The sequence below is a fragment of the Neopsephotus bourkii genome, unplaced genomic scaffold, assembly GCF_033783945.1.
Source record: "Neopsephotus bourkii isolate Nb327-2 ecotype Australia unplaced genomic scaffold, CSIRO-AGI_Nbou_v1 NB_1037, whole genome shotgun sequence".
Taxonomy (NCBI): Eukaryota; Metazoa; Chordata; class Aves; order Psittaciformes; family Psittacidae; genus Neopsephotus; species Neopsephotus bourkii.
In genome coordinates this window covers 685,882-712,348 of record NW_026901526.1, presented here as the reverse complement: position 1 = coordinate 712,348, position 26,467 = coordinate 685,882, and the positions used below count along the sequence as shown (strand labels likewise).

Here is a 26,467-nt window from a genome sequence, read left to right as displayed (position 1 = left end):
TTTTTAGAAAAGGACTACAGGTGTTGGCCTGCCTACGCTCATGCTACGGAAGTTTATAGTACAGCTTTAAAAGAAAGTATTAGGCCAATGCTGAATTAATTTAAAGTCCTTCCCATAAAGCCTTTGCCTTGGCATTGCATTCAGTGGGATTTCAGCCTGCACTTAAGTGCTTTCTTGAGCCAAGGATTTTAAGCACATGGTTCTGTTGCTACTGTGTTTAATTTGACACAGTTTTACTCATTGTATGCCTCCGTACTGTTTCACACGCTGCTTTAATTACACAGTAGCTACTTATTTAAATTTCATGAGAAAAAAACTGGGCACAATATTCAAACAGGTGTTTTCTTCTCTCCACTGATTACTGGTTTCAATACATTCAGTCTTTGTCCCAAGTCCTGCAAGATAATTGTTCACGTCCACACTGTGTGGCAGATGCAGTGCAGGAATTTCCATCTGGCCTTTCAGAGCAAAATCAAAGCGCTACCATCCATAACCTTCTTCTCCATTGCAAAGGAAACATTTGTCAAAACATGTGATCCACCTTCCTCTCCCAAAGATTAAAAATAAAAGACTTGGAGAGAGAGTTTTAATTATTAAATACAACTTTGTTAAATATTTCTTACTTGAAAGCTCTTCATTCTCCTTGTTCATTCATTCTACCTGCAAATATCTTGAGAATAGCTGGCAGTGCTAGATTTTCTGGGGTTCCTTTTATTTTTTAATATTTCTTTTATCTTCCTAGATTTTGTTTTTGTTTGTGTTGGTGAGTTTTTTATTTGTTTGTTTTTGTTTTTTTTTTGTTTGTTTTAACACTGGAAGCAGCCATAGTAGGAATATCAGGGATGCATGGAATTTTTAATTTAGTTTTACTCAGTTGCGAAGGCACATTCTGGAGATCTGCAATTTACTCTTGCACAGTAAAATAAACCGACTTATAAGAATGCACAAATTACAAGGTATAAAGTATAATTTACAGTCCAACCAAAAGGTACAGAGCAACTTATCATCATATAAACTCCAACACAAATGGCAACAGAAAGTGACTGTTCTTCTTTCCTTAATAGAAATCAGGTCAGAATATTCTCTATGTTTGCATGTTGGTTTTGTTGTTTTTATTGTTATGATTATTATTATATTGCTTCCTAAAGCCTTTCAGATACACAAGTATTTTAGAAGAGGTGACTAATGAAAAATCACGAGTACAAGTCTTCCAAAGCTGGAGTACTGATGTTTCAGAAGGAGCTCTGCAGGAAGCCTATTTCATCCTAGGAAGATCATTTCATTGGTATAATTAAACTTTCTATGAGAATCCCTTGGATCTTATGCATGAAATCAACATCTTACCCCTATGGGAGAACACAACCCAGATTTCACAGTGAGAAAAACAGGTTTTTTAACCAAAAGAGTGAGTCCAAGGAAAGCGTTAGTGCAGTTGAGAAGATCCATTAATTCTTTCCAAAGCATGCAGTGAGTAAATCCACTGGAGTCTAGCATGACAGTTGCTTTCAGCAGCACATAACTTAAATGGGACTCAGAATATTATCCCAGGGCTAGTAAATAACCTTTTCAAGTAATTTCAAGGCAAACAACCTCAATCAAGGGCAGGAGGCTCTTACCATCAAACCCATCTTCCTCTGTCCCGAGTTCATCATCTGAGCAGATGTTCAGCACATTTACCAGCATCTCTGTCACTAAAATAGAAAAAAAAATGCAAAATGTTGGTATTAAGCTTCCCTGGTGTGTCAGAGAGCAAACTCTAGCTGTAGTAGTGTCAATGAAGATTCAGGACAGAAACAGCACCCACTTTTTAAACAACATGGCCTTGTTTTATGCATGTAGTAATATAAGCTTGAAGTGTCTTGTGTAATCAAAAAAGTACAGTTTTCCATAACAATTGTTCCAAAGACACCACAACAAATAGACCTTAAAAAAGGTGTGTTTAAAAACCTCTCTTTCTGCAGTTGTCAATGAACTGGGTAACTTTTGTTTTCTCCTCCTCAATACATTTTCACCAAAGGGGCAATGTCCCTTGAAATCAGAGCTAATAGACTAGATGATTGTTTAAAGTTCCTTCCAGCTGGAACTATTCTGTATTCAATACAAATATTATTGGTGAATACAGAATATATTCAGCTTGTTTACTTTGTACTTTGCACATGGAAGAGTCAGCCTCTGGCTAACCCCTAGGCTGGCGCCAGCTTCTCCTGGAAAGGCAGCAGTGAGATACTAACCAGAGAGCACACAGTAAGAACAGGCAAAAAACCCAGAAAACCCACCACCCACAAAAAATCACAACCAAGGAAATGTAAGAGATCAAAGAGATGAAGTTACGAGGTAAAACGTGAAATCATTAGCAGATTTAAAAGAACTCCACTACATCTACATGTAGAAAGCATCATTAAAACGGTTACCAGGCATGTCTAGTCTTGCACTAGCTATACAAGTTGAAACTCTAAATTTTTTAATCAAGTAGTTATTAAGATCCTCTTCCGTGACAACTATGACGGCTTGGAATATTAGAAGGGTGGGAACAAAGCTTTATTTTTCCTACATTAGTGCAGGATTTAATATTTTCCTTTGACAGGATTAGTGGAAAGACTTTCCACATCAACAACCACCAGTGAAACCAACAGCTTCCTACCTTGGTTGGCCTTTGAAGGAAAAAAAAAATCTATAAAAAAAAAAGGAAACAAAAAGCTGTGTAGAACATTCTCTTATATCCATGAGTTTTGTTTTGTGGAGAAAGGGAAACACTGATTTCACTTCTTGGGGGCTCTAAAATTTCCAAGCAATTGGTAAGAGCAACCACTGGGAAGACATGAAGAATCAAACACAAACACACACAGACAAAAAGAAAACAACCCAACAAAAAAGAAGGAGGAGTGTCCATGGTCTCAGAACCTCAACAAATCTGGCTATGCATCCTGCAGCCTCACCTGAGGAGGCCACTAATATTAACATCTGAAAAACTGGCCTTACAAAAGGATCTTACAGGACTTCAGCGTGTAGGGAGAACATGCCCATTCTAAAAATGGCCTGGCTGAGTTTACAGCTGAAGAAAATGCAAGCGTTTTATCTGCTTCACAAGAATCCGCAGCACACGTCATTGTGGATTATGTAATGTCTCCATTAGTGGAAACAGCTGTCTATTCTTTGTTAATCCCTATTTCATTGTCTATCGGCTTTGTTCAGAGAGACCTCAGGCTTCTCACCAGCGGCTTTCCCCATACATAAGAGCAGCTGAAAACAAAGCTGGTCAATGACTGCAGGTAAGAGCCACAGCTGGCTGTGTTTCCAGTTGCCTATTAAGAGAGAACTGTTATTCCAAGCAGCTTTTAAGAGTTTATTACAGTGTTCTGGCAGTAATAGCTGTTGTAGCAATATATTGTAATGGATGGATCAAAGCAAGCTTCATCTCAGGCCCTGAATAAAATGACTTGGGATTTAAACAGTTTGCATTATGTACTCATTTAATATGTGAGACCAAAGTGTTTTCATGCCTTTTGTATGCTTGACATTCACAGCATCAAGCTGTCTTCAGGCAACATCAAGATCATCTTGTTTCAATAAAACACCATTTATGTTCTTTAGAGTCTTCTTGCCAGCAATGAGCCACCATATGCCCTGGGTAGAGAAGGGGCTGAGGAACTGGCTTTCATTCCTTCTGTCATCTCTCCAGAGCAGTTAACCAGCCTGGGTCTGGCATACAAGGGCCTACAAGGATGCTGGGGAGGGACTCTTCATTAGGGACTGTAGTGATAGGACAAGTGGTAACAGAATAAAACTTAAACAAGTTTAGATTGGATATAAGGAAGAAGCTCTTTACTTTGAGGGTGATGAGGCACTGGAATGGGTTGTCCAGGGAAGCTGTGAATGCTCCATCCCTGTCAGTGTTCAAAGCCAGGCTGGATGGAGTCTTGGGTGACATGGCTTAGTGTGAGGTGTCCCTGTCAATAGCAGGGTGTTGGAACTAGATGATCTTAAGGTCCTTTCCAACCCTAACTGTTCTATGATTCTATCACCAGCTCTGTGTTTGCTGATGAAAAAGCAATCCATCATCACCTTCTCAGAAACGTCTGCTGGGTAAGGATGTAACCCCAAAGTAGTGAAGTCTGTTGTGATGCAGCTTGAGCAGGAAGCAATATCTGATAGAATGTCTAAGGGCTTATAAAGGAAGAACTGAAAAGAATTTTACTCAGTGAATGCACCTCTGGCCTGCAATAAAATCTGCTTTTACAGCAGAGAAATAAAGGCATCATTGCCTGGAAAGAGTGGAAATTATAGAAACGTCTGAGAAGTGTGATTAACCATTAGTAATTGCTTGTCCCTCTGAGGCCTCTTTCTTCAAATTTGTCCTTGAAAGCAAGTTATCTGTCTTCAAATTATTCTTGCCATTTCAAATAAAAGAGGCCACATGCACAGTGATTTAGAAACCATTCTGCAGTTACTAAAGAGACAATTTACGTACCTTTCTCACCCACAAATGGCAAGGACCAGGTAAACACATCCATGAAGTTTGGAAGCCAGTATGGATGAGGGGAGCAGTTGAACTGTCTGATATTCATAACATTGTTCTCATATTTCAATACTGCAGCTAAGTGGGAGAAAACAGAGAAACAAGAGAGACATTAGCCACGTGTGTGTGCCCAGGTACCAGGCCAGTAACGCTCACAGCGTGCGCAGCCTGCAGAGCTTCTCACCACCTTTCAACCACTTGACCCAGTGCCAGTACTTGGCTGCTGGTTATAATAGGATACAGCCTTTAAGAAGCTGCAAGCCATTTTCAATCTGAAAGTGGTGTCATTGGCTTTCCTTGGCCCTAAGTTAGGCTGGTAAGTGAATTAATAACTCTGAGTAGTAACAAATATAGGCTCTAGCATCTGCTACCAGCAAAGAAAGAGGCAGAGCACCCACAACCACCCATTTCACACAGTTATCTGAGCGCTTCACAACCGTACTTTGGAGATAACACAGAAGAGCATTCACCACTCAAGAGCTTGAATGCTGCTTTTCCAATGAACATTTTCAACATATTTTATCCATAGTATTAGACTTGATATATCCATAGTATTATACTTGATACATAGTATTATACTAGATGATACTTTCTTCTCCCAGTATTCAAACTCTGGGTACATGACACTGTGCTCCCTACAGTTTAGATGAATACTATTTGTCTTGCACCATTTGAAATTTGTACCATTCTTGTCAACACACACAAACACAAAAGACAGATTACATTTTTAAAGCACTACGCCATGTTCAGTGTTAACTTGTGATAATGGACTTAAGATTCACATCTGAAACAGGATCCGATTAACCAATTTTTGCAATATTAACAGAACAAAGTAAATTGAAGTATTACAAAGCATTTCAGTAACAAAGAGAAGAGACCATTTTACCCAGGCCCAGTGCAGTCAAAAGTCGGATGGAAGATGGAAAGGCTGAATGTGGCCTGGGTATACCTCTGAATGCAGTCAGAAGAGAAAGGGACAATACTACTTTGGTTAGGGAGGAGCAAAGTAATGGTGAAAATGTGGCAGGTGAAATAAAATGAACTCTACAAATGCCTAGATAATTGCCCTTACCCAACCTCACTTTCCAAAGTATAAAGTTTGCCCTAGCACTATATTCAGCACCAACTCTAGACTTCCATGGACTTTTGAAAATTCTCATAGCAGTAAGTGGTTACCAGCGTGCTGCAGATTACCTAAACCTCAGGCCATTCTTTGAGACCACCTGGAGAACAGACAATGGACATGGGTTCAGCAGCTGTTTGTGTCACAGATCTACTAGCTGCCTTTAAAAGAATGTATTGAGGGAGAGCTTTCAATAATATGGTCTTTCAATAAAAATCATCCAGTGCTGGATTTTCATTGTTCCCTTTATGGCCTAACTGCCTCAGCTTGGGAAACAGTAAAAGCAAATCTTACCCCTTCCTTCTTTTTTTTAGTTTTTTTTTTTTTTTTTCTTTCTGTCTTCTTGCAAAGACACACACAATGTAATATCTTCATACTGCGGTTACTCAACCTGGTAACAGTACCTCTAATCTAATTGGGGCATATTTTAATTTACAGAATCTGTTTCTTGAAATGCAATGATTTCTAAGTTTCACAGGCAAAGAATACATGCGCTTTTGGACATGAACAGAGTTATATATGAAACAGAAGCTTATATTTCTTTGTTGGTACAGAAAAAAGTAGTTTTGAGATGACCAACAAAAACCAGCAAGATTTATAACACAGTTCCAGTAGCTGGTTGTAACTTAGCAGCCAGCAATGAAGTTGCATGACTACACAGCATAGCACTGTAGGAAATGCAGCGTATCGCAACGCTGGCTGAAGGGTGAAGAACAATTTCCCCTGATTATTCATCTCCTCCCATTGACTAACGTGTGTGTCAGTCAGATAAAAAACTGTTTTGATGTACTAAACTGTTTCTTCCCACAAAAATTTAGGAGGCTGCTAAATATCTTCCTTTTTGTGGCCGATGACAGAGTGACCTGGGAATTTCTGAAGCCTGCTCACTGACAGACACAGAAAACAGCTCACTAACATTTACGTGGACTCTTGCCAGCCAGACACCCTCCATTTAAAAAACCACATTTGACTTTTGCCCATCCTAGTATGACAGTTGGCAGACATTCTTCTGCTCAGTAAAATATAAATGACCTAATACTGCTATTAGCAAAAATGAGAAAACTAGTGTTGATCTTAATATCTCCATCACTTTCTGGCTGAAATTATACATGGCAGATTGAAATTCATTCTCCTTCTATTACAGGGACACGATTACATAATAAAAATAGTTTGTGGCTATAGAGCAAAAATGAGTCAAAACCACACAAAAAGGACTACTTAATGGTTGTGAATATTCATTTAGAAGGACTAAACCTTCGAATTTGTCATCGTAGTGAGTTTGAGATAATTCCCCTTCCCACTGTTTCTTCAATTTATCCATTAAGTCTATTTCTAAATTCTGTGAAAGTTGAATAAATCATTTTTACAATGAATGTTTAAAGCTGGCCTTAAAAAAGCCTGAATCATAAGCAGAACATTTGAAAAACATCAAATTAAAGATAAATGGCTTTAGGTGGGTTTGGGGTTTGTTTATTTTAAGTAAGAATTTATTTGGAGATTACTGTGAAAACCAAAATCTTCATACCATCTTATTAATTTATATATCTGATTATCTTACAAAACCAAGTTCTCATAACAGCATTTTAAAAACTACTGCCCTCTGTAAATGGCCTGTACAGCTCCCCCACAAATGACTTCAAAAGCTACTTGAGATAAAATAACACTATACAATAGAGCAGGATAATAACAGAGATGGAAGTCTTCTAAAACAACCTCAGTCTTGAAATAATAAAATAAAATATTGTAGTTATAAGTATCACAAATACTTTTCTGAGTTTTTTATTTAAAAATCTTTCATTTGCAAGCAGAGTGTATGCTTTTTATTAGGTGAATGATATTTTATTACCTGAATGAAGATGATATTTACATTAAACAAACTGGCTCTTGTTATGATTGTGTAGTTCTCACTACTGCTTAGTAGTTAGAAGAAGAAAACTTCACCTAGAAGATATTCTTGGATAACATCAGAAGTCTCCCTGAGCTTTTCTAGCCCCTTGCTTTCTTTTGGTCATAGCTCTTTTTTTTCTCTGTTGGCTCAGAGAAGGTTTGGATGTTTCACCTCTGCTTCATTACTTAATGCACATTAATTTGACACTTAAGTATCTATAGGAGACCCCAGCCACCCTGAAAGAACAGGAACCTTTTGAAGGTTATATGACTACAGGCCACACAGTCACTAATGGAAGAGACAAAAGAAATTGGTACAGGTTTCTTTGGTTATGAAACTGGTAAATGAGGAAGCCAATGACTCTCTCCAACATTTGCTTATTATTCCAGGCTGCAACTTCTACATTTTTCTGTCCAAATGTATACTCAGATACTATCAGACCAAGCCACCAGCCAAGTTTTATCATGTATAATCACCAACCAGAACAAGGATCTTATTATTCTTAACAGCCACACACATTTTAACCTAATTTCAGTTCCTGCTGTTGTAAATGAGTTTTAGAGGATAGTGTTTTGTAAAGTGAAGATGTGCAGATATCCCAAATGACATTATATTTCTTTCCAGTGCTAGTAAACTGAGATACTGAACGCTGAAATCGCATCAGAGTGTAATAAAAGACTAATGCAGCAAGCAAAGACTGTTTAGCTTTAAGCATTTACCACAGGTACCGAAGGCTGGAAATATGAGTGGTGAAAAATGTGCAGGTAACAAACCTCCTTCCTTCAGCTAGAAATGAGGACAGCTCTTCTAATGTTCAAATATAAACACAAACGTGCCATCTGAGACCCCTGGGGTACCTCCTTGGTCTCCCTCAGTTAAAGATGAGCTGGGATGGCCCCCATCTCCTGCGCCATAGCTATCAGATCCAAGTGGATGTCTCGGACCTCGCTGGCATCTCAAATGGTGCTTTAAAAGCCTATATGCTGCGAGGTGGATTAAGCCCTTAAGCAATGTGAACATCATTAAGCCATGTGACCAATAGTTCAGAAACACATATCCTGCTCTGAGATCTGCCTAATCATTTTTCAATATAAATTAATTGATAACTTCCCTACCCCCTGATGGAAAAGAGCATGGTAGCAATACTACCCTGGAATGAATTACACCTTTTTAGATAAACAACCTCAAAATAGTATTAGCAAACAAAATTTTCTTGCATTTTTTTTTCCAGAAAGCTCATCCTGCATTTTGAAAATGAACACAGCAAAAGATCTCTCAAATTCTTCATACTTAAGAAAGAATTTCAATTTCTGATTTAATGCCAAATTAACTTCAGCATTAACTGTGCAACTGGGAACAGTGCCTTCTCCTCCAGCAGAGTTGCTAAGTAACCACAGAGTTTTCTGCCCAAGACAGGGCAGGAAGAAGGGTTAGTAAAATGCTTTAGGAGTTTAAACACTACCAAAAGAAAAGAATATTTACTATACAAGGTAATAGTCTAAATAATCCCGTAGAAGAGCGGGGCCAATCGCAGCTGGAAAATCTTCCCTTCCAGGATGCTGAAGACTTCTGCTTTACAGGTGCAATTGTGTCTTCCAAAGAAACAGCGCAACAGCGTTCGAGATTTTTTCAATAGGCTGCAAAAAAATCACTCCTGGCATAAACTCCTCTGTGTTGGCAATGAGATGGCCTAGATACCCTGACAGCTACTCTTGAAAAGCTTTTGTTTCTGTGACAAGGCCTCATCACAACAGCAGAGAAAAAGCATTAAAGAAATCTGATAGGGCAAACAAAGGTTACCCTGCTTTTTTTCCTCCCAAAATATTTCTTGAAGAACATCCTTGTCTTCCAGGTAGATTGCTCTGCCTTTTCCAGTATAATTTTCCCGTTAGATCCATTTGGATCAGGTACATTTCTTAATGTGTACCTATGGTATACCACATGCTGATCCTTTATACACGTTTCACTGATACGTTACTTATCTGATACGTTAACAAGTGTACCGATGTACAGCTGGTTTTGATTTTTCTAGTATCCCAAACTCCCCTGCATGCTGTCTTTGATTCTTTCCTTCATCATCTGCTTTTCCTTTCAGCAACACCACATGTACGTGGCAGCATGCTGGAAGAAACACCACATTGGTTTTTTTCCAATAGCTTTGGATACTCTGGTGGTTATCTCACCCCTATGAAACCTAATCTTTTAAAAGTGGTCAAAAGAGAATAGTCTGTCTTTAGACAGCTAGTTAAAATTGTTCACTCAGCCAAAAAGCATGCACTCACTGAAGTGACAGCCAGACGCTAAAATATGATGTATAGCCAAAGATTTACAAATAAAATTGTCTGCCTCTGTAGAACTTCTGTAAAATCTTTCACCTTCATTTTTTAACACCATTACAGCAAGCCCTAAGTAGGGCACCAAGCAACATTAAATGCCATAATGAAAGTTTAGACACAGTACAAGACCAGCAGATCATAGAATGCCGTCATTTTTGGCACCATCTTACTGTATTGCTCTATGGAATTTCTCCTGGTGATGGGCACCCTTGAACTCAGAAGTAAACCTGTACTTAACAACCTTCTCAGTGTTTCTTGATCAGTACAGCCTTCCTCTGAGGCCCTGAACTCACGAGTAACTACCACAATCCAAATACCGTTTATCTTCTTGAATGAGGAGCTTTGATCCTCTCCAGAAGGGACAGTCTTAGAAAATGATCAATGCACCGGTATTTCTTGTAACAAGTTTTAATAATAATCTTAAAGTATCTTTTTCTTTATGCCTCTTAATAATCTAAATGAGAACAGAAAAGTTTGGGAAAGCTATGAAGACACTGAACAGAAGCTCAGAAGTTGCTAAAAACCATATGTACAAATTCCTCCGCTTTGCCAATGCTCTCCATTATAATGAATATGAAACGCATTAATAACAATAATGAAGAAAGATAGTCTTGGAAAGGGAAAAGACTCTAGACTCCCCATATCTAGGCAGTTGCCAAGTTTCTGAATCACCCCCTGAAAGTGTATCTCTCTGTCTCCATTAACTATACAGGGAACCCCTGACAGGAGCCTCCTAATTGAAAAACCTAACTTTGGCACCCATGGTTGTGTATGTGTGTGGGCTGGCATTGCAGCATGACCAGCAGCCACATGACAGATAAATTACACATGCAGCCTTCATGAGGCAACGGCCAGTAACCAAAGGATACAGCACACTCCCTTTGGTGCCAGAGTGGGCTTAGGGCACAGCCAAGAGATTCCCATGCTGGGTCTGGCTGTGAGACAGCCCATACAGTGGATTCACAGCAGCATTATTAACAGCAGATATGCTGAATATGGTCTTGTTTGGGTAGCTTACCTTCAAGCTACTCCTGCTGAACCTCCTTTTGCTCTGCGAATGTTGCCTCCCTACTGCTCTCTGAGGACATATCTGATCCCAGTGGCTGCTCTCCAGCAGGGATTGAATAAGCCCTTGGATAAAGTTGGCAACCAAGCTCACTTCTTCTGAAGTGCTTTGAAGAAGTACAAGAAAGTACATCTGCTTTAATGGGTATGAGAACTATCAACCTGGGGCAGAAAATGAGCATTCCCAGCTCCCTGCAGCTTCTTTAAAGAAAAAAAAAAAGTATTTATCTTAAATAACACTTCATACAAAATGATTTAAATTTAGAATTATAAAATTCATGTCAGTGGTAGCTGGAGCCTCTCAGGAATTTATTTAGGATGACTTTATTAGCTAGAGTAACAACCAGAAGCATACTAAGAATGCATGCTAGAAAGGAAGGCACTTACTAGGAGGAAGGGAACTCCTTTTCCACGAAGTGACAGTAACCAAACCCCCAAAGGATCTGTAAAAATCAGTCAGGTTCTGCACCAGTGCATGATGAGTCAGCTACAGCAACAGTCCTATAACACCTCTGAAGGAAAAAACCTTCCTTTGCCTCCTGAAACCAGTCAGTCAGGAGCTCTCTGTTCATGTTTAATTAATCTGCTGCAAATCAAGGAAGCCAACAAGAAGCCAGGTTTTGGTCTGATTGAGGATGATGGTGTTTTTCTTTCATGAAGATGGAAGCAAGCACCCAACTGCTCTCCAGGCAAAGATGCATGAGCAATGCAGCTTGAAAAACTATGCATGATGCACTTTAAATGCAAAGAGCCAGTGCAACCAGTCACATGAAATAATGCATCAAAACTTCTAATAAGAGGAAGAAGCAGCAGTTAAACAGAATGGAAATCAAAGCTGCTAAATGTCAGCCTCTAAATTTACAACAATTCACACCTTAAAGAGTGTCACACCACTACTGATCTTGCACTGCTGCTGACTTGCCTGAGCTCACTCAGAGCAGGTGTCACCACCAATGTCCCCAAACCTCAGCTCTGACCAGAGATAACCAGCACCTCTCAAGTTGGCTAACAGCCTTTCACCAGAAAAGGCTTTTCAACTGTTTTAAGACCTGCCTGCTACACTGGAGCATCCTGGAACAAGATTTTGAATATTATAAATCACTGTTTTACATTTAACATTTGCCTTCATGACAAAAATCCCCTATTGTTCACCCTTTGCCTTCATGTGTACAGAGCTGCCTCCATGTGTTAATAAACAAAAGGTGAACACTTTCTGACACCTCACTTGTACAGACCTGTCATTGGTCTGCTTTCTACCCAAAGCAGCCAGCCCAGAGACTAAACACACTTTTCCACCAACAGCAACCATGATGCCATCAAAATTAACATATTCCTTGTTTCATCCTGCGCTTCTTGGGTTGCTAGCAGAGCCCCTGTATTATTCACTTTTACAAACGTAGCTCTGCTTGCATGTTTTTGCAGAATGCTTTTATTAATTTTCACACAAGTTAACACGCATATTGAGAACACCAACGTGTACAGACACCATTATCTAATAGTGAAGTGTTTCCTTCTCTTGCATACGGTTAATGGCATAACAGCTTTTAGATCATAAGATTTATAATATAAAATGATGCCTGAAGAAGCTTTGTTTTGCAGGTTTAAGAAAAAAATTAAAATGCCTTACCTTCCTTTGCAGGTAAGCATCCAAAAATGTCTCTTCTCAAGAACATTGATTTCTTTGCAATGGAGCTACTTGCAAGAGCATCATTAAGAAAAATATTGTTTTGTTTTGCTCACGGGGGAACACAAATAACTTTAGCTTTACTGGGACTACGAGTGAAGCAAACAGTACTGCTCACTGCAAGATACAGCAGGACAGGTTTATTAGAATACTTTATTTTTAGAAACACAATTTTGTTTCCAGTTCGTGAGAGGAGGTTTCAGAGAATGCCATGAACTAACAAATTCAGAGAAGCTGCAAATGCTTGTGTTCAGTGGAGACTTCATAGAGTGACCAGTGACTGCTTATTTGTGCTGTCAACTTTTTCTTTTTTTTTTTTTTCTAATGATATTTAATTTCCTACATAATAGTTTTCAAGTGAATAAAAAACCCAAAACTTAAAGGAACTTGGACAATATCTATCCCCTTTCTTTATCCACTGACAATCTGCCAAAGTGTTAGCTGGCTACAGGCTTTGCATATACAAACTCCATTAATTTTACTGGAAAGGAGCAAAGGGACAAACAATTTTAGAGGAACGCTGGGCTCTGAACATCTCATGTAGAGCATTTCTTAATATGCTTCTCTCAGTTAATAGAGCTGTTTGCAGTTTTGCTTCCTGTGTAACACTTACTTAATAACTTGCAGTTGAAGTACAGAAATATCCTAAGGCTTATTACAATCTATAGTTATGTTCAGAGGCATACATCTCTCTGTAATAAATTTAATTAGATTTGCATTATGTAATAAATGGAATGGGCATGAACTAATAAACAGAGGAAGAAAATGAGAATGAACTGATAAAGGAGTGAAAAAGAAAACCATTGTAATATATTTGAGTAAAGAGAAGTAGAGTCTACTGTGTATTAACAGGAATGAAACTCTTACCTTTGTTATTGTATACATCTAGATAGTTTGGTGCTGAAAAAATTGTGATTAGCGAAGGGAAGCCTGTTGTTTGGCTTTTCCTGTACATACGATACCTGAAAGGAAAGAGAAGATACTAATTATTGCCTAGTGTTTGTATGTATATTTGTCACTGATGAAATTTAGAACAAAACCCCCTAGTACATTACTGTGATGGCTGTTAACAAATGCCAAGTAAGAAAAACATGCATATGTGATTTTTAAAGTGGAAAAAATACTTCCTGCAGGCTTATTTGTTATATCTATTTGTGACAGGCATGTATTCACACCATGCTTGAAACCTGTGTCTCTGCCTGACACTTAGTAATGGGTTTTGTTACGAGTTCACTCAGTGCTCGTCCCTGGAGCCAGACAGCCTCTACATGTGTGCACCCCAGGAGATTCCCACACTTTTCCTCTGTGGGACTGTGGGTGAAGCCAAGCACCAGCACACGCCTTGGAGGTGCACAGTTCTGCCTCAAGAGGAGAAGTGCTTGTCCTCCATGACACTCCAGCTCCCTGCCCTCTCTGGGCAAGTAAGCGATTGCAAGGCCAGGGGAGATGGAAAGTACGGGAAGGAGAGGAGAAACAGGGGATCCAATATTTTCAGTGCTGTGTCTAACCTCATCCAGTCTATCAGCCAGTTTACTAATGCTTGCATATCTTCATTACCTAACCTTGCTGCCTTATGAAAAATAAAAGGTTTATTGGACCAACATATAATCAATCCAGCATTAAAGCTGTAGCAATTGGAAGCAAACCAATCAAACAGTATTTGTCTTACTAAGACGTAACACCGAATGCTGCTCTTCAGTCCTCAGCTACAAGAAACAGAGGAATCTGGCAGACATGTACAATAGTTGCACAGCAACCATTGTATAGTTTCAATGCAGTCCTTTCTACAAAATTTTCTTTTTCACCCTTTATTGGAAAGCAATACAATAAAAATGAAATTTCATTACCCTTGGGTATTTCATGTCAGTTATTTCTGGCAGAGTAATAGCTTGCTTTTAATTGCATTGACGTTTTCAAGTATGTGACAATTCAAACATTCAGAATAGCTTTTTATATGCATAGCAACTACTGACCTCATTCCTACCATCTTGTTCCTTTATCTTTTATTACTATTCAGATTGGGTAAATTTCTACCTCCAAATAAACATGCTAATAATTTCTGCAAGATATGCAAAGCTATTTATTCAGATACCAATCCTTCATTAGTATCTCACAAGCACAGTACATTTCAATGAAGAAATAATATTTAAATTTTTTACAGCAGCATAAAAAATTCTGTCTTTACACAGGCAATTGTTCCATGAGGGAACCATCAGCACTCGCTGGTGCTCGACCTGGACTCTTTTTGCATACATTAAATTCATCACTGATACTCCTGCATAAAATCTGTTTGGGCTAAAGAGTACCAGAAGTGAATTTTCTTGATTAAGCATAAAACCAGTAGGACCATAAGTTTCATGTAGGCGTGAAAGACTTAAGAGCTGACACTTCTGGCTTTCATAAGCCAAATCACTTCCCAGGCACTATGGCAATCAGTCTGTTAGAAGTCTCGGGCACATTTGTAAAACTCTTTTTCTGAGCTGAATTTTTTTCTTTCCCAAGTTTGGCATCAATTTGACAGTCTTGTGGTCATTTTATGTCACTTAAAAATCACTGAGGCCAAGTAAATGGGATATATGAGGATTCATTAAGTCCCATAACCCAGTAATAATAACATAAAATATGTTCTAATGCCAGTGTATGTTTTTATAGTATTACTAAAAAGTGAGGGCTGTTGCAACTTAATTTTAAGCTTTCCAGTTCATTCTCACTCAGTTGTTCTTTCTTTCCTTGCTCTGTTTGAGAACACTAAGCCATTATACATTATTAATGCCCCCTCTCCACACATACTTACCCAGCATCCTGGGCTTCATGAGCTCGAAGAATAGATAACAAGTTATTGTGCTGTAGAAATTCACATACAGCAGGGTAACTGTTGAAAGAAAATAATAGCACCTGTTATGGCATTATCAGAAGCACCACATTTAGCTCTAGCTTTCAAAAAACGTTTTGTCCAACATGCATCATTCATGAAATCAGCCCCTGTTCTGCAGGCAGATTTCAATAGGGACAATACTAGCAGCAGCACCTTTTTTAATTCCACCCCATACCTGCATGGAGAGGAATACTAGGGAGGTGCAATTCATTACATGGCAAAAATCCCCCTATTGCCTGTCAGAAATAACTTATTACACTTTAAGATTTGATGTACTCAGAAAAACTTGATAAAATGGGTTTCTTGCAAAAGAAAACTTCTCACCCACTAACGGCAGTATGCACAGGCTGCTTATGGACACCAGATAATAAGGTGGTATGTGGAAAGAGAGGGAGAAAGAAAGAAGAAAGGCAACTCAATCTCCAAACTAAAGACTTTTGATCTCTGAACTTGATCTCCTTGATAAGCAAGAGCTATCTTTTCCCCAACCTGAAATGTAAATTTATTACTTCTGAAACCCTGAAAATGTGCTCACTGAACGCATCTTTCCAGTACGTGTTTTACTGTATGAAAACAAAATCGCTAGGTGAAAATGACGATAGAGGAATCTCTATCATACTTTTCACTGCACATGGACAGTGTTGCTTTCAAGGCGAACGGAGGAGCCCTTTCTTACAACCTCAGCACTGTGAAACTATTTTTGCTGTTTAAGACAGTGAACGCATATGGAAATCACACAGAAGAAAAACAAAACATAACAGTTTTGACAGCATAAGTGTGAAAAATTAAGGTTTCAAGAAAAGCTATTTAAAATTAAGCGTTACAGAACTTAAAATTACTCCTTTTTCTTGCTTTCAAAAGTAAGTTTTTTTTGCTGTAATACTGTTTTCTTCTTGCATTTAAACCACTGATAACTCTCCATGCCTGTATTACAGGATAAAAACCACAATGACCACCTATCATGTCAGGAAGCAAAACCTCTCTTTTGTTGTCATTAGTAATTTAATACAGAACCCAAGAAAGTCAGAACTTCCTGGCTTCCCCTGTCAAAAGCCAGCTATAGCAAGAGCAAAAACAGAGCAAAGATCATGCAAGGAAAAGGATAAAGGTGAAGCAGCACCAGAATAAAAAAAACTTCACGGATTTTGCAAAACATTCCCAGACCCTTAAAAACATTGAAGGGGTGGAAGTCTTTATTCAAACAACATCTAGAGTTACTCCCTTTCTTCCCTCTTTGGGCCAGTCCTATACAATTTGCTTTGCCTTATCCTTTGCAGCTTAATAGAGTTGCACTTAAAACATTAAACCTGAGGAGAAACAAGTATTACCACTTCCTGTCACTATCTGAATTTACTTCCAGTTCCAGAGGTTGCCAGCATGTCAGCAGCAGGACAAGCTGGCCAGGCACAGGAGTCAGAGCTGCTACTTTTCTGTGCCCCTCTGCCTTCCAGGAGCCTGACCAGCTCTAAGTGCCCGAGCTCTGAGGCCAACATGGTAGAGAGGCAAGCTGGCAAGGGTGAAGAATTGGGCTGCCTTTGGAGCGCGGCCTGTCCCAGAGCAATATCTGACCTGAGACTGGGACACATTTTCCTGGATTTGAGGCCCAGGATGTGACACGTAGATGTTTAATTCCTTCTTCTCACTGCTGGGCAAGCTGGAGAGCAACAAATAAAAAAAACCTGTTGCTCCAAAGGAAAAAAAAAATAATAATCAAAACTGGTGGCAAAAGGAGTAAACCTCACATAGCAGTTCTGAAATGTCACCCAATGGCTGTACAGAAAGCAAAATAGACCTTGCAATAACATCCCTTCACCATGTTTATTTTCCACTATCGATTCAGCTCTCTCATAGTTCAGATAATAGAATAACTGCAAAGGCTTAAAGAATGTTGGGAAAGACACAAAGACATCTCTATGATCAGTTCTGTGCTGGCTCTGCAGCATGATGGGCTTGCAGCGTGCCTGTAAATAACACAAACTTCCAGAGTCTCCAAATCTCCAAGGAGGAAAAAAAAGAAAAAAAAGGAAAAAAATCAAACAAACAAAAAAACCCCAAACAAACAAAGAAAAAACCCCAAATGAAACACCCTCAATTAAACACTGTACAAAAGACCTGCTGTGCCAGCCGTGATTTCATGGACCAGCTTCAGAGCCCACTTGCAATCACTCAACAGCCCCATCAGTTTCTAACTTCATGCACTGAAGAGATGAAAATTTATACAAAAAAAACCCTTGCAGAATCTAATGCATCACCTTCCTTCAGTTTATCCAAGAGAAATGTGACTCCTGGTTCCAACCTTCCTGGATATTTTGAAGCTAAAATGTCATTTGCAGCTAGAGGCTACAAACCCAGTAGAACGGTATATTGCTGGTTTTGGACTTGACCCATCTAGCATATATTCTCAGTTGAAGATCTGGTATTTGAAACTGTCTAAAAAGATTGCCATTATAAAGTAATTTCAATTCCCAAATTACGTGGGGTATCGTTTTGGCAACTGCAGTGATCTCAACTGCTGACAAGCTGCCATTCAAACCACTGGCAAATGAGAACTAATTTGCATACATTTCTTTTCATAATTAATTGTGACTAAATGCAGACTTATGGTACATTTTGTTTAGAAATTTTTACATTAACTTCTAAAAACTGGGGTCTATAATGAAAAATCTGATAGACAGTTGATTATGTTCATTATCAGCGCAGCTGCTCAAAATGTCTAGCCTATTACATTTTCCCCCATAATATGCTTTTCATCCAGTGTTAAGTACTGCTTTTAAAGAAGATATAATGAAGCAGTAAAAAAAAATGCTCCTCCATAGACATTATAGGTTCTTCTTTCCACTTCAATGTACAAAAAGGGGGGGGGGGAGTTATTCTTTAATTATCTTATTCTTTATAAATCTGTGGAAACCAGAACTCCACTAGCAGAACTGAGCTGATTCTATAGGGCTGACATCTAGAAAGGCAGAGATGTCACATAGTCCTCTACGCAAATACACAAAAAGGAAAAGTCTGGCTGCCATCTTTTCTTCTAAGTGAATAGCATGGCATGTGTAATGAGCAAGCACTCCTATTACCCAGACCATGACAATCCATGACGTTTATCTGGATATTTTGTTTTGAAAACGGCAAAGCAACTCTCAGACATTCTTCATCACCTACTTGTTGAAGTGGGGGATGGGGAGAAGCAATGTTTTCACTGCATGCAGATGTTACATATGCTATACAGTTATGACAACAGAATCATAGAATGGGCAGAGTTGGAAGGGACCTTAAATAACATCCAGTTACAACCTCTGTGCCACAGGCAGGGACACCTTCCACTAGACCAGGTTGCTTGAGGCCCTGTCCAATATGACCTTGAACACAGCCAGGGATGGGGCAGCCACAGCTTCTCTGGGCAACCTGTGCCAGTACCTCACCTCCCTCACAATGAAGAGCTTCTTCCTTATATCTACTCCAAGTCTACGTGTTTTCATTTTAAAGCCGTTACCCCGGTAAATATGGGGCTTTTATTTCCAGTGCTTTCTTAGTAACAGTTTGTTCCTGCCCAGCTGAAGTTTCATATTAAACAGTATTTCTGAACACAAAAAATGCATGCCCTCCAGGTAAACAGCAGGACAACCTGCAAAATGCCAACAAAACAAAGATTATGGCAAAAGTGATCAGAAACAAGCTTTTACAGAAAAGACTTCTGCTTGGAAACTTCTAATCTTTCTAATGAAAATTACCATCTCAATCAAATTCCCTACTAGTTTTTCTGAGCACTACCCTTCCAGAAATGCTTTCCTCCTTGCCCTGCTTTGCAGAGCCCAGACTGTTATTCAGATGAGCCAGAAATAAAGCAGTTGGCCAAGAGAGAAAACAAACAGACACCCCACCGCCCATGCAACAGGCTTTTCCACAACAACCCAACCTTCTGCCTGTACTTCATGTGTCATGCTGAATCACAGCAGAGCACTGACTCACAGAGAAAACAAAATACCCAACTGCTAAGCTAGAGAGATGTTATTCCCCATAGAGTATGTGACTGTGATTATTCCCTACTTCGGCATGCTTTTTTTATTAGAATGCCTCATGTGTAGTTTACTTGTGCTGAGGTCTCTTTTGCATGATCACTGATTACTTCTACGCAGTTTTGGAAGAGAAGCAATACTTTGCTAATTTGAACCAAAATGGCAGATGTTTTCAAATTGCTCTTCCAATGAAAACTGGAAAAAATGGATGTATTAATCCATTTTTTTTTTCATATCCTTCATCATACTATTAAAACAGAGGCATAAACATTTCTTTAAAAAGTAGATATCTAAATTTAGCCCAATGTCTTCTGTAAGATTACATGCACGTATAAAGCCAGGCTTTCAGCAAAGCCCGCTGGCCTCATAGTTCAGTCTCCAAAGGCAAATGCTTTTGTTGCTCTGCTGTCCTAGGCAGCTCCCAGAACATCTCTTTCCACCTGCTTTTTCTAGCCCTTAGCTATGCTGTCTGCAAAGATGCACCGAGAAGCAGAGTAGGGAACTGTATGAGACGGGAACAAATAAACACGTATCTTCTTTGCAGAGTCATTCTTTTAAAATTGGATCTGTTCCCAGGTCTGACGAAGCACGCAAGGAATTCTACCAATAGAGCTGGGCATTTAGTGTGAGGGCAGCAAAAAGCTTCTGGCCTGGGAGAAGGAAGAGTGGAAAAGTGAGCAAAAGACTCTGTTTAAAATGCTGCTACTGAAAACACAGCTCTGCCTCACACCCTGAGGTGAAACATGCTACAGTCTTCGAAAGCTTTTAGCAGACATTTCTCTAATCCCTGCATATTTAGAAACTTAGCGTGCATATAAAGTAAACCACTGAAATGATGTGCTGGCAACCCCAAGTTATTATTCTATCCCAGAGCACCTGCAGGGCTGAACCATTTCAATATTGTCAAAGGCTAGGAAATGAAGTTCTTGGAGGAGCCTGCAATGCTGGCCACCCTTGTCACTGTTAATTATTTCTTCCTTTGGTTTTGTGTTGCTTTGGAAAAACGTAACAATGTAGTCAACAGTCAAACAGCTTTAACATGACCACCATTCCTTAAAAACTGATATTAAACTCCCTAACAAAACCCAAGAGGCTGGAGTGCCATGCATGCAGCTAACTTCTGAATTCTATCTAATCTATTTCTGAGGTCATGCATTGACTTTGGCCAGGCTCACACCACTTTTATGCTCTTGTTAAAAAGTTAGCAATTAACCTATTCTTATACATTATCCCAGAAAGTGAGTATTAAGCTTGCACATGTGCCTATCCATGATAGGAAACCTTTGATGTACCTTACATAGGATAAGACACTACTAATTAACTCAGTTGTGCAAACAAACTTCCAACGTTCTTTACCAAAGCTTTGACACAGAGGAAGTGAAACAAGCTGGGCATAGATCCAATCACAATTTTTATGGTAAACACCATGCGTGCTCATAGCAACCTTGTCTGAATGTGATGAAAAAAACCCATTTTAATTCTTTATCTACCCAGTAAATCTTACGGTAATGATGACATTCCCCATCCCACTATGGATTAGAAAGGATTTTCCCCACATTTCAACAATTGCCTAAACCCACTTAGTGGCTGTCTGCCATTAAATTAGTATTATTTCAGAGAGAAAACAAGTCTAGCTGACTTCTTCAAGCTTTCTGATCACTGACAGAAGCCATTCTCAAGATGGTAAGTAGCAGCGTATCTTACCAAGTCAGATACATTTATTACAGAAATGCCCAAGTTACTGTACCAATAGTTCATGAAATAAGTGTGACTGGTCATTGGCAAGATCAGTACAACCAGCTAAGTGCAAATAAACATTCACTGAACAAATTTAAAGCAAAAATGGATAATCTGATAAAAAAAAAGGAAAGCTTCTTTACTGGTTGGATCAGCTGAAAATATTGGGGGAAAGGTAGCGGGGAATATCACTCAGGGACAAATGAACTCCCCCTTGTTCATACCATTCCCTGAATATGACATTATTTTGGGTAAGGATTAAAGAAAAGCTTCACTTGACTCATAGTTAAAACCCAATTTAGACAACTAACACTTCATCAATTATTTCTACTTTTTAATGAAATTGCAACAAACATGCACTGTTACGTGTATGTCCTGTGAAGAACGCACAACCTGAATTTCAGAAAGGGGAAATGAAATCTTACTGCTATTGCTCATTGTACTTTAAGGTACAGAGAACTTGACTGAATTTCCAAGAATTATTCAAATTTCACAGGTACTTTTTACTGTGGCATTGTGCTTTTGCAAGGATCCATAAATTTTGACAATCCACGCTGCAAAATGCTGCTGGGTGCAAAAGGCACGCATTAAGCGCTGACTCTTTAGCACCCTTGAAAATGATGCTTACTATTCTTCAGGTCTCTAAATGACAGTTCAGACTTGTGGTTTCAAGATCTGACATTTCACAGTGCTAGCCATAACAGCTTTGCAAACTCCTACACAAAAAGAAACTCCTTAAAGAAAAACTTTATCATTTTGAAATTCAACACGCTGTATGTGAGCGATCACCTGGGAAATGCAGTGAGAAGCTTGTCAGACTACTGTAAGCCAAAGTCTTTATACTTTTGCATGTGTATTTACACCATACAAATGGCTCAACACTTCACAAAAGAATTTTGGCTGAATGGAGAAGATTTCATGTGCTACTGAGCTGGAAGGTGCTGTTAATGTTGCATGTACACAGTTAGAAATCACGTTACTGTTATCTCCCTCATAGCATTTTGTTACAGGAAATAACTCTAAATCAGAGAAAAGTCACTCCAAACTTGCCATTATAATGAACATGCCTGATAAAGTTATTTATTACAGTTATTTCCTGCAATTGATTAAGAGATCTTTGTCATCTAGAAATAATTTCCCTGGTTCATGTGTGTGCCTGAAATCTTCCTGACCTTCCTTTAAAATTCCCACTGCTATCTTTCAACTTCCCTTTCTGGAAATGGCTGAAGAAACTTTAGAAGCTTTATTCACTGAAAACTAAACAAAGTCTGTCCTCTCAACAGACTGCCTTGAAGGACTGCGCAATTCAGTCCTCATTTACAAGCTGAGCTGGCTGTTTAGGAAAATTTGCTCCTTTTCTCAGGAAACAACTTGGAAGTAAGAAAAGTCAAGCAAAATTACACATTGCACATGATGGATACTTTTTTTGCCGGAGATTATCATTAGGTAAGCAATTAGTCACCTTCCAGAGCAACTAAGCACTTTTTTTAAGAGTAACTTTTGCCATTTTATAACCTCAGATAAGGTGACCCCAAGCTAGTCAGTTGCTCGTATCATTTAGCAGTTACACATCCCTCATACACAATCTAACAATTAGGTATCTTCCAAATATTTCCTCTTTTTCTGAAATATGCAACTTTTCTGAACAAGAGTCAGGGGACAGACCGGATACATTTTCAAGAGAAAACACGTATTTTAGGGATATTTTATGGCAATTAAAATAAACAGACTCGGGGGAGGGAACGGGGCAGAAGGGGGGAATCTAAAAGTTTTTCCAGTATATAATAAGTTCCATATATAACAACAAGACATGTTCACAAAGCTTTTTTCCCCACTTTTCTAAGAGAGGCTCATGAAGGGCAACTGCCATTACTCACTGCCTGCAATGCCTGGAAGTCCCAGGCATGCTCCAGTGTATGGTGCTGCTGAGAAAAAGAGGAATGATTTTAGCCCTCAGTCATAAGTCCACTTCTGCACAGATCAATTGTTTGCAACAGTTTGACACCTTCTTTTGTAATGAGACCAAACACATTTAACAAGCACTTTCCAGACATTATTGATCGGAAGGAGCAGTGTGACTTGCCCACAGAAGGTACATGCCAGCAGCCCAGGCTGCAGTGCAAACCACTCTGTTCTCAGCCCATCCCCATGCTGCAGCAATTACAGCTCAAAAAAAGGATAGGAAAACTAATTTCTGAGAGTCAAACCATCTGTTACCTTCCTGCTAATGGTACCAACAAGGAGGCTGATTCTAGCAGCTCTGTCTCCAGGTTACTAGTAGAAGCCATTGATCTACTTTCGACATGTTACTGAAGAGCTACAGATCAGCTATGTTCAAGGTGAGATTTTATAAGATAACTGAAAGAGTGGATTCCTCACTTCTGCTGAGCCTGTTGGAAAAACTTGGACTTGCATGTCACTAGCACAGGCCAAAACAGAACTGCTACCTTTCAGAGGTTCAACAACCTCTTAACATTCCAATAGCATCTTCACAAAAATGAATTTTTAAATTAAGATTTCCCTGCATATATTGTTTATTTTGCTATTCAATGTCCAGTTTTGTTACTCTGGCATCTTTGTAAGTTGTCCTTAAGTACTGTAACAGAAAAAGAAAAAGCCAAAATCCCCACACTGTCAAGAAGAAGGTACAACATAATCACCACTGCTGGTCATGAGGTAACAGAGGCCTGTCCTATGATGAAGATACAATAGTAGTGCTTGAGAGGTTCATCCCCAGCTGAAGCACACCCAACGGGTGTCTTCTGCCTGGTGTTCATGGGGCTTGGTCTACAAACCAAGCTGCCTACCGCTAGAAATGAAATAAGGCAGCAGTCAGCACCCAGGCAGAACTGGGAAAAGGTAACCATTCATTGCTTGGTTTGGTCTACCGGTGCATTGTCAAAGAGAGGACAGAGGGCATCCCCCAGTACTCCTAGAAAGTACAGGAGAGAGAGCCTTCCCACTCTTTACACACACCCATGGCTTAAAGGACAATCATTACTAAACAGAAAAGGAACAAAAGAAAGCTTCCTTTAAGTAGTCACAAATTAAGATATTTGCTTTCATGTCCTTCTATCCTTCTATTACTATTACTTTTTTTTCAGGAATATGCTCATTTATTTTACTAAAAAAATCAATAAAAAGAAATAATGTCAAACATGAATCACAACTTGATGCCTTTACATTTAAGTCCATATGAGTTTTTTGAAAGAATGTTACAGCCATTTGTCTGCATTTTGGCTCTTAGCCATTCCTGTTTAACCAATTCTGCTGAAAACCTGAATTTCTTGGGAAAAACCATTCCCAAACATAAACAAAAGTTTGCTAGAACAGGGCAAAAAAAAAAAAAAAGTTCCTGCTTAGGGAAAAATCACAATTTTTACTTACCTTGCAGAGTAACTCAGGTAGTGAGTTTCCCATCGCAGGCATTTTTCATTCAAAATGAAGTTAAATTAACTCAAAATTAACTTTGAAACAAACAGGGGGAAGGCAACTACACTTCTGAAGGGACACATTCATCCCCTAACTTACAAGAACAGAAATAAGCAAAATGCACAGGCTTTGGTGAATAAAATTATTTTAAGGTTCCCCAGTTACAGATGAAAGCAAGATACAAAATAAACCAAACATGAATTTACCTGAAAACAAGGCAAGTCCGCAGAAAAAAAAAGGCTCAGTTATCTAAGCAGAACTTCAAACCTCAAGCAAAATATTTATACTGAAAACCCAGGACAAGTCCATATACAGAAAGCCGTTCAACATAGTGATATTCACCTGTAGAAGTACGAGCACCCCCTGACTGTGTTGTGAGTAAAGTGTTCCTGAGTCTTCTCATTTCCAAAGTCCTCCAGTGGGTCTGACCACAGAATGTCACACATAGGTCCATATGCAGGTGGCTCCTTGAATCGATCTAACTAAGAAAAATAGGAGACAAAGAAATACTAACTTCTTTCAACCATGTACCACAGAAACAGTGAAGTAAAGTCAGTGCTTTTCAGTCTGTGAGCTGGCAAACAAGGGCGCAAAGCAATCTGTTTTTCAACTTCAGGTTGCTCTCAGCTTTAAAGCAGTGGATTTTGAGTAAAAGTGAAACACTCCTTGCTAACACTGACAAAGAGGCACAGACATAACTGAAAATTAAGAAATACAGTGGATTCTCATTCTAAATGAATTTTTGAGTGCAGTTGCGGTTATTTTTTTCTTTTTCTACCCATTTTTACAAGCATTTCAGTGGACAAGAGAGCAGATGGTATTTCTGTATTTTGTGATTTTTTTAAGCATTATGGCACTTCATTTATGTGAGTGAGGCACCTCAAGTTAAAAATACAATAGTTATTATAAAGCAAGTTCCCATCTTGATTTAAGTTCCCATCCTTATTTTAATACCAAGGCAACATTTCTGCATTACAGCATCTTCCCATGACATTCTCAGTGCTCTTATAACCTTAGCCCAAATTAAGCAGCTAAAAATTCCTCTTTCTGTCTGAATATTGTAAAAAAAAATCAGATTATATAGAATCATTCTGCAAATAAGACAAAGCAGAGCAAAACAGTGAAATGTTAAAAATCAGTATTCCTCTGCAAAAACTCTTGAATATAAAACCAACCCTTTAGCAGAAAGATAAAGTAATGGTTTATTAGCATAATGATTTATTAGCACACCTAACATACCTCCCCCTCTCCCCCAAAAAAGATTCAGAGAGAAAGAATTTAGATGTTTCCAACACTCAGTTAAAAAGTTTTAATAAGAGACCTCTACAATTCTACCTTTGCGCCCTCATCATGAAATATTCATATCATACCTACACTTCTAACTTATTTCAGCCCTCTAACATAATTGGTAACTTTGCTTTTGTAACTATAATTCATTTAAATTAAACAACAATTCATAAATATGCAAACCCAATTCCTGCTGATTGCCAATGATGAATTAACCTGCTAGTGGGGGGGAAGTGAAGATGTTAATGACCCTAATCTAGAATCTGAGAGCTGAACAGCTTTACTCTGTCATTACACTGTTGCAAAGCCAGCTAAATTTTAGGCAGAGAATATTTTTGCTTAATTAGATAGTGAAGCTTTACCTCAGAAATGAAACTTTACATTTGGTAATTTTTAAAAGTGCAGTTAATATCTGAATCTAATTGCTTTCAAACCAGAACATGTAATTACAGGCTCAATTTTTAATTTATTAAAAAAAAAGTATTAATTTATTAGCAGGCCACAAATTAGC

General features: G+C 38.7%; 1 protein-coding gene across 2 annotated transcripts in view; it reads right to left on the bottom strand.

Annotated features, from left to right (window-relative positions):
- The window catches only part of PPP3CA (protein phosphatase 3 catalytic subunit alpha), a 184,200-nt gene that overhangs the window by 19,637 nt on the left and 138,096 nt on the right, over nucleotides 1–26,467 (bottom strand). For both annotated transcript variants that reach the window (XM_061360910.1, XM_061360911.1), the window contains exons 6-10: nucleotides 25,012–25,151; nucleotides 15,407–15,484; nucleotides 13,480–13,574; nucleotides 4,469–4,594; nucleotides 1,617–1,691 (exon numbers count right to left, since the gene is read on the bottom strand). In XM_061360910.1, coding sequence (XP_061216894.1) covers nucleotides 1,617–1,691; nucleotides 4,469–4,594; nucleotides 13,480–13,574; nucleotides 15,407–15,484; nucleotides 25,012–25,151 — 514 coding nt within the window. The remainder of the gene's footprint in view (nucleotides 1–1,616; nucleotides 1,692–4,468; nucleotides 4,595–13,479; nucleotides 13,575–15,406; nucleotides 15,485–25,011; nucleotides 25,152–26,467) is intronic.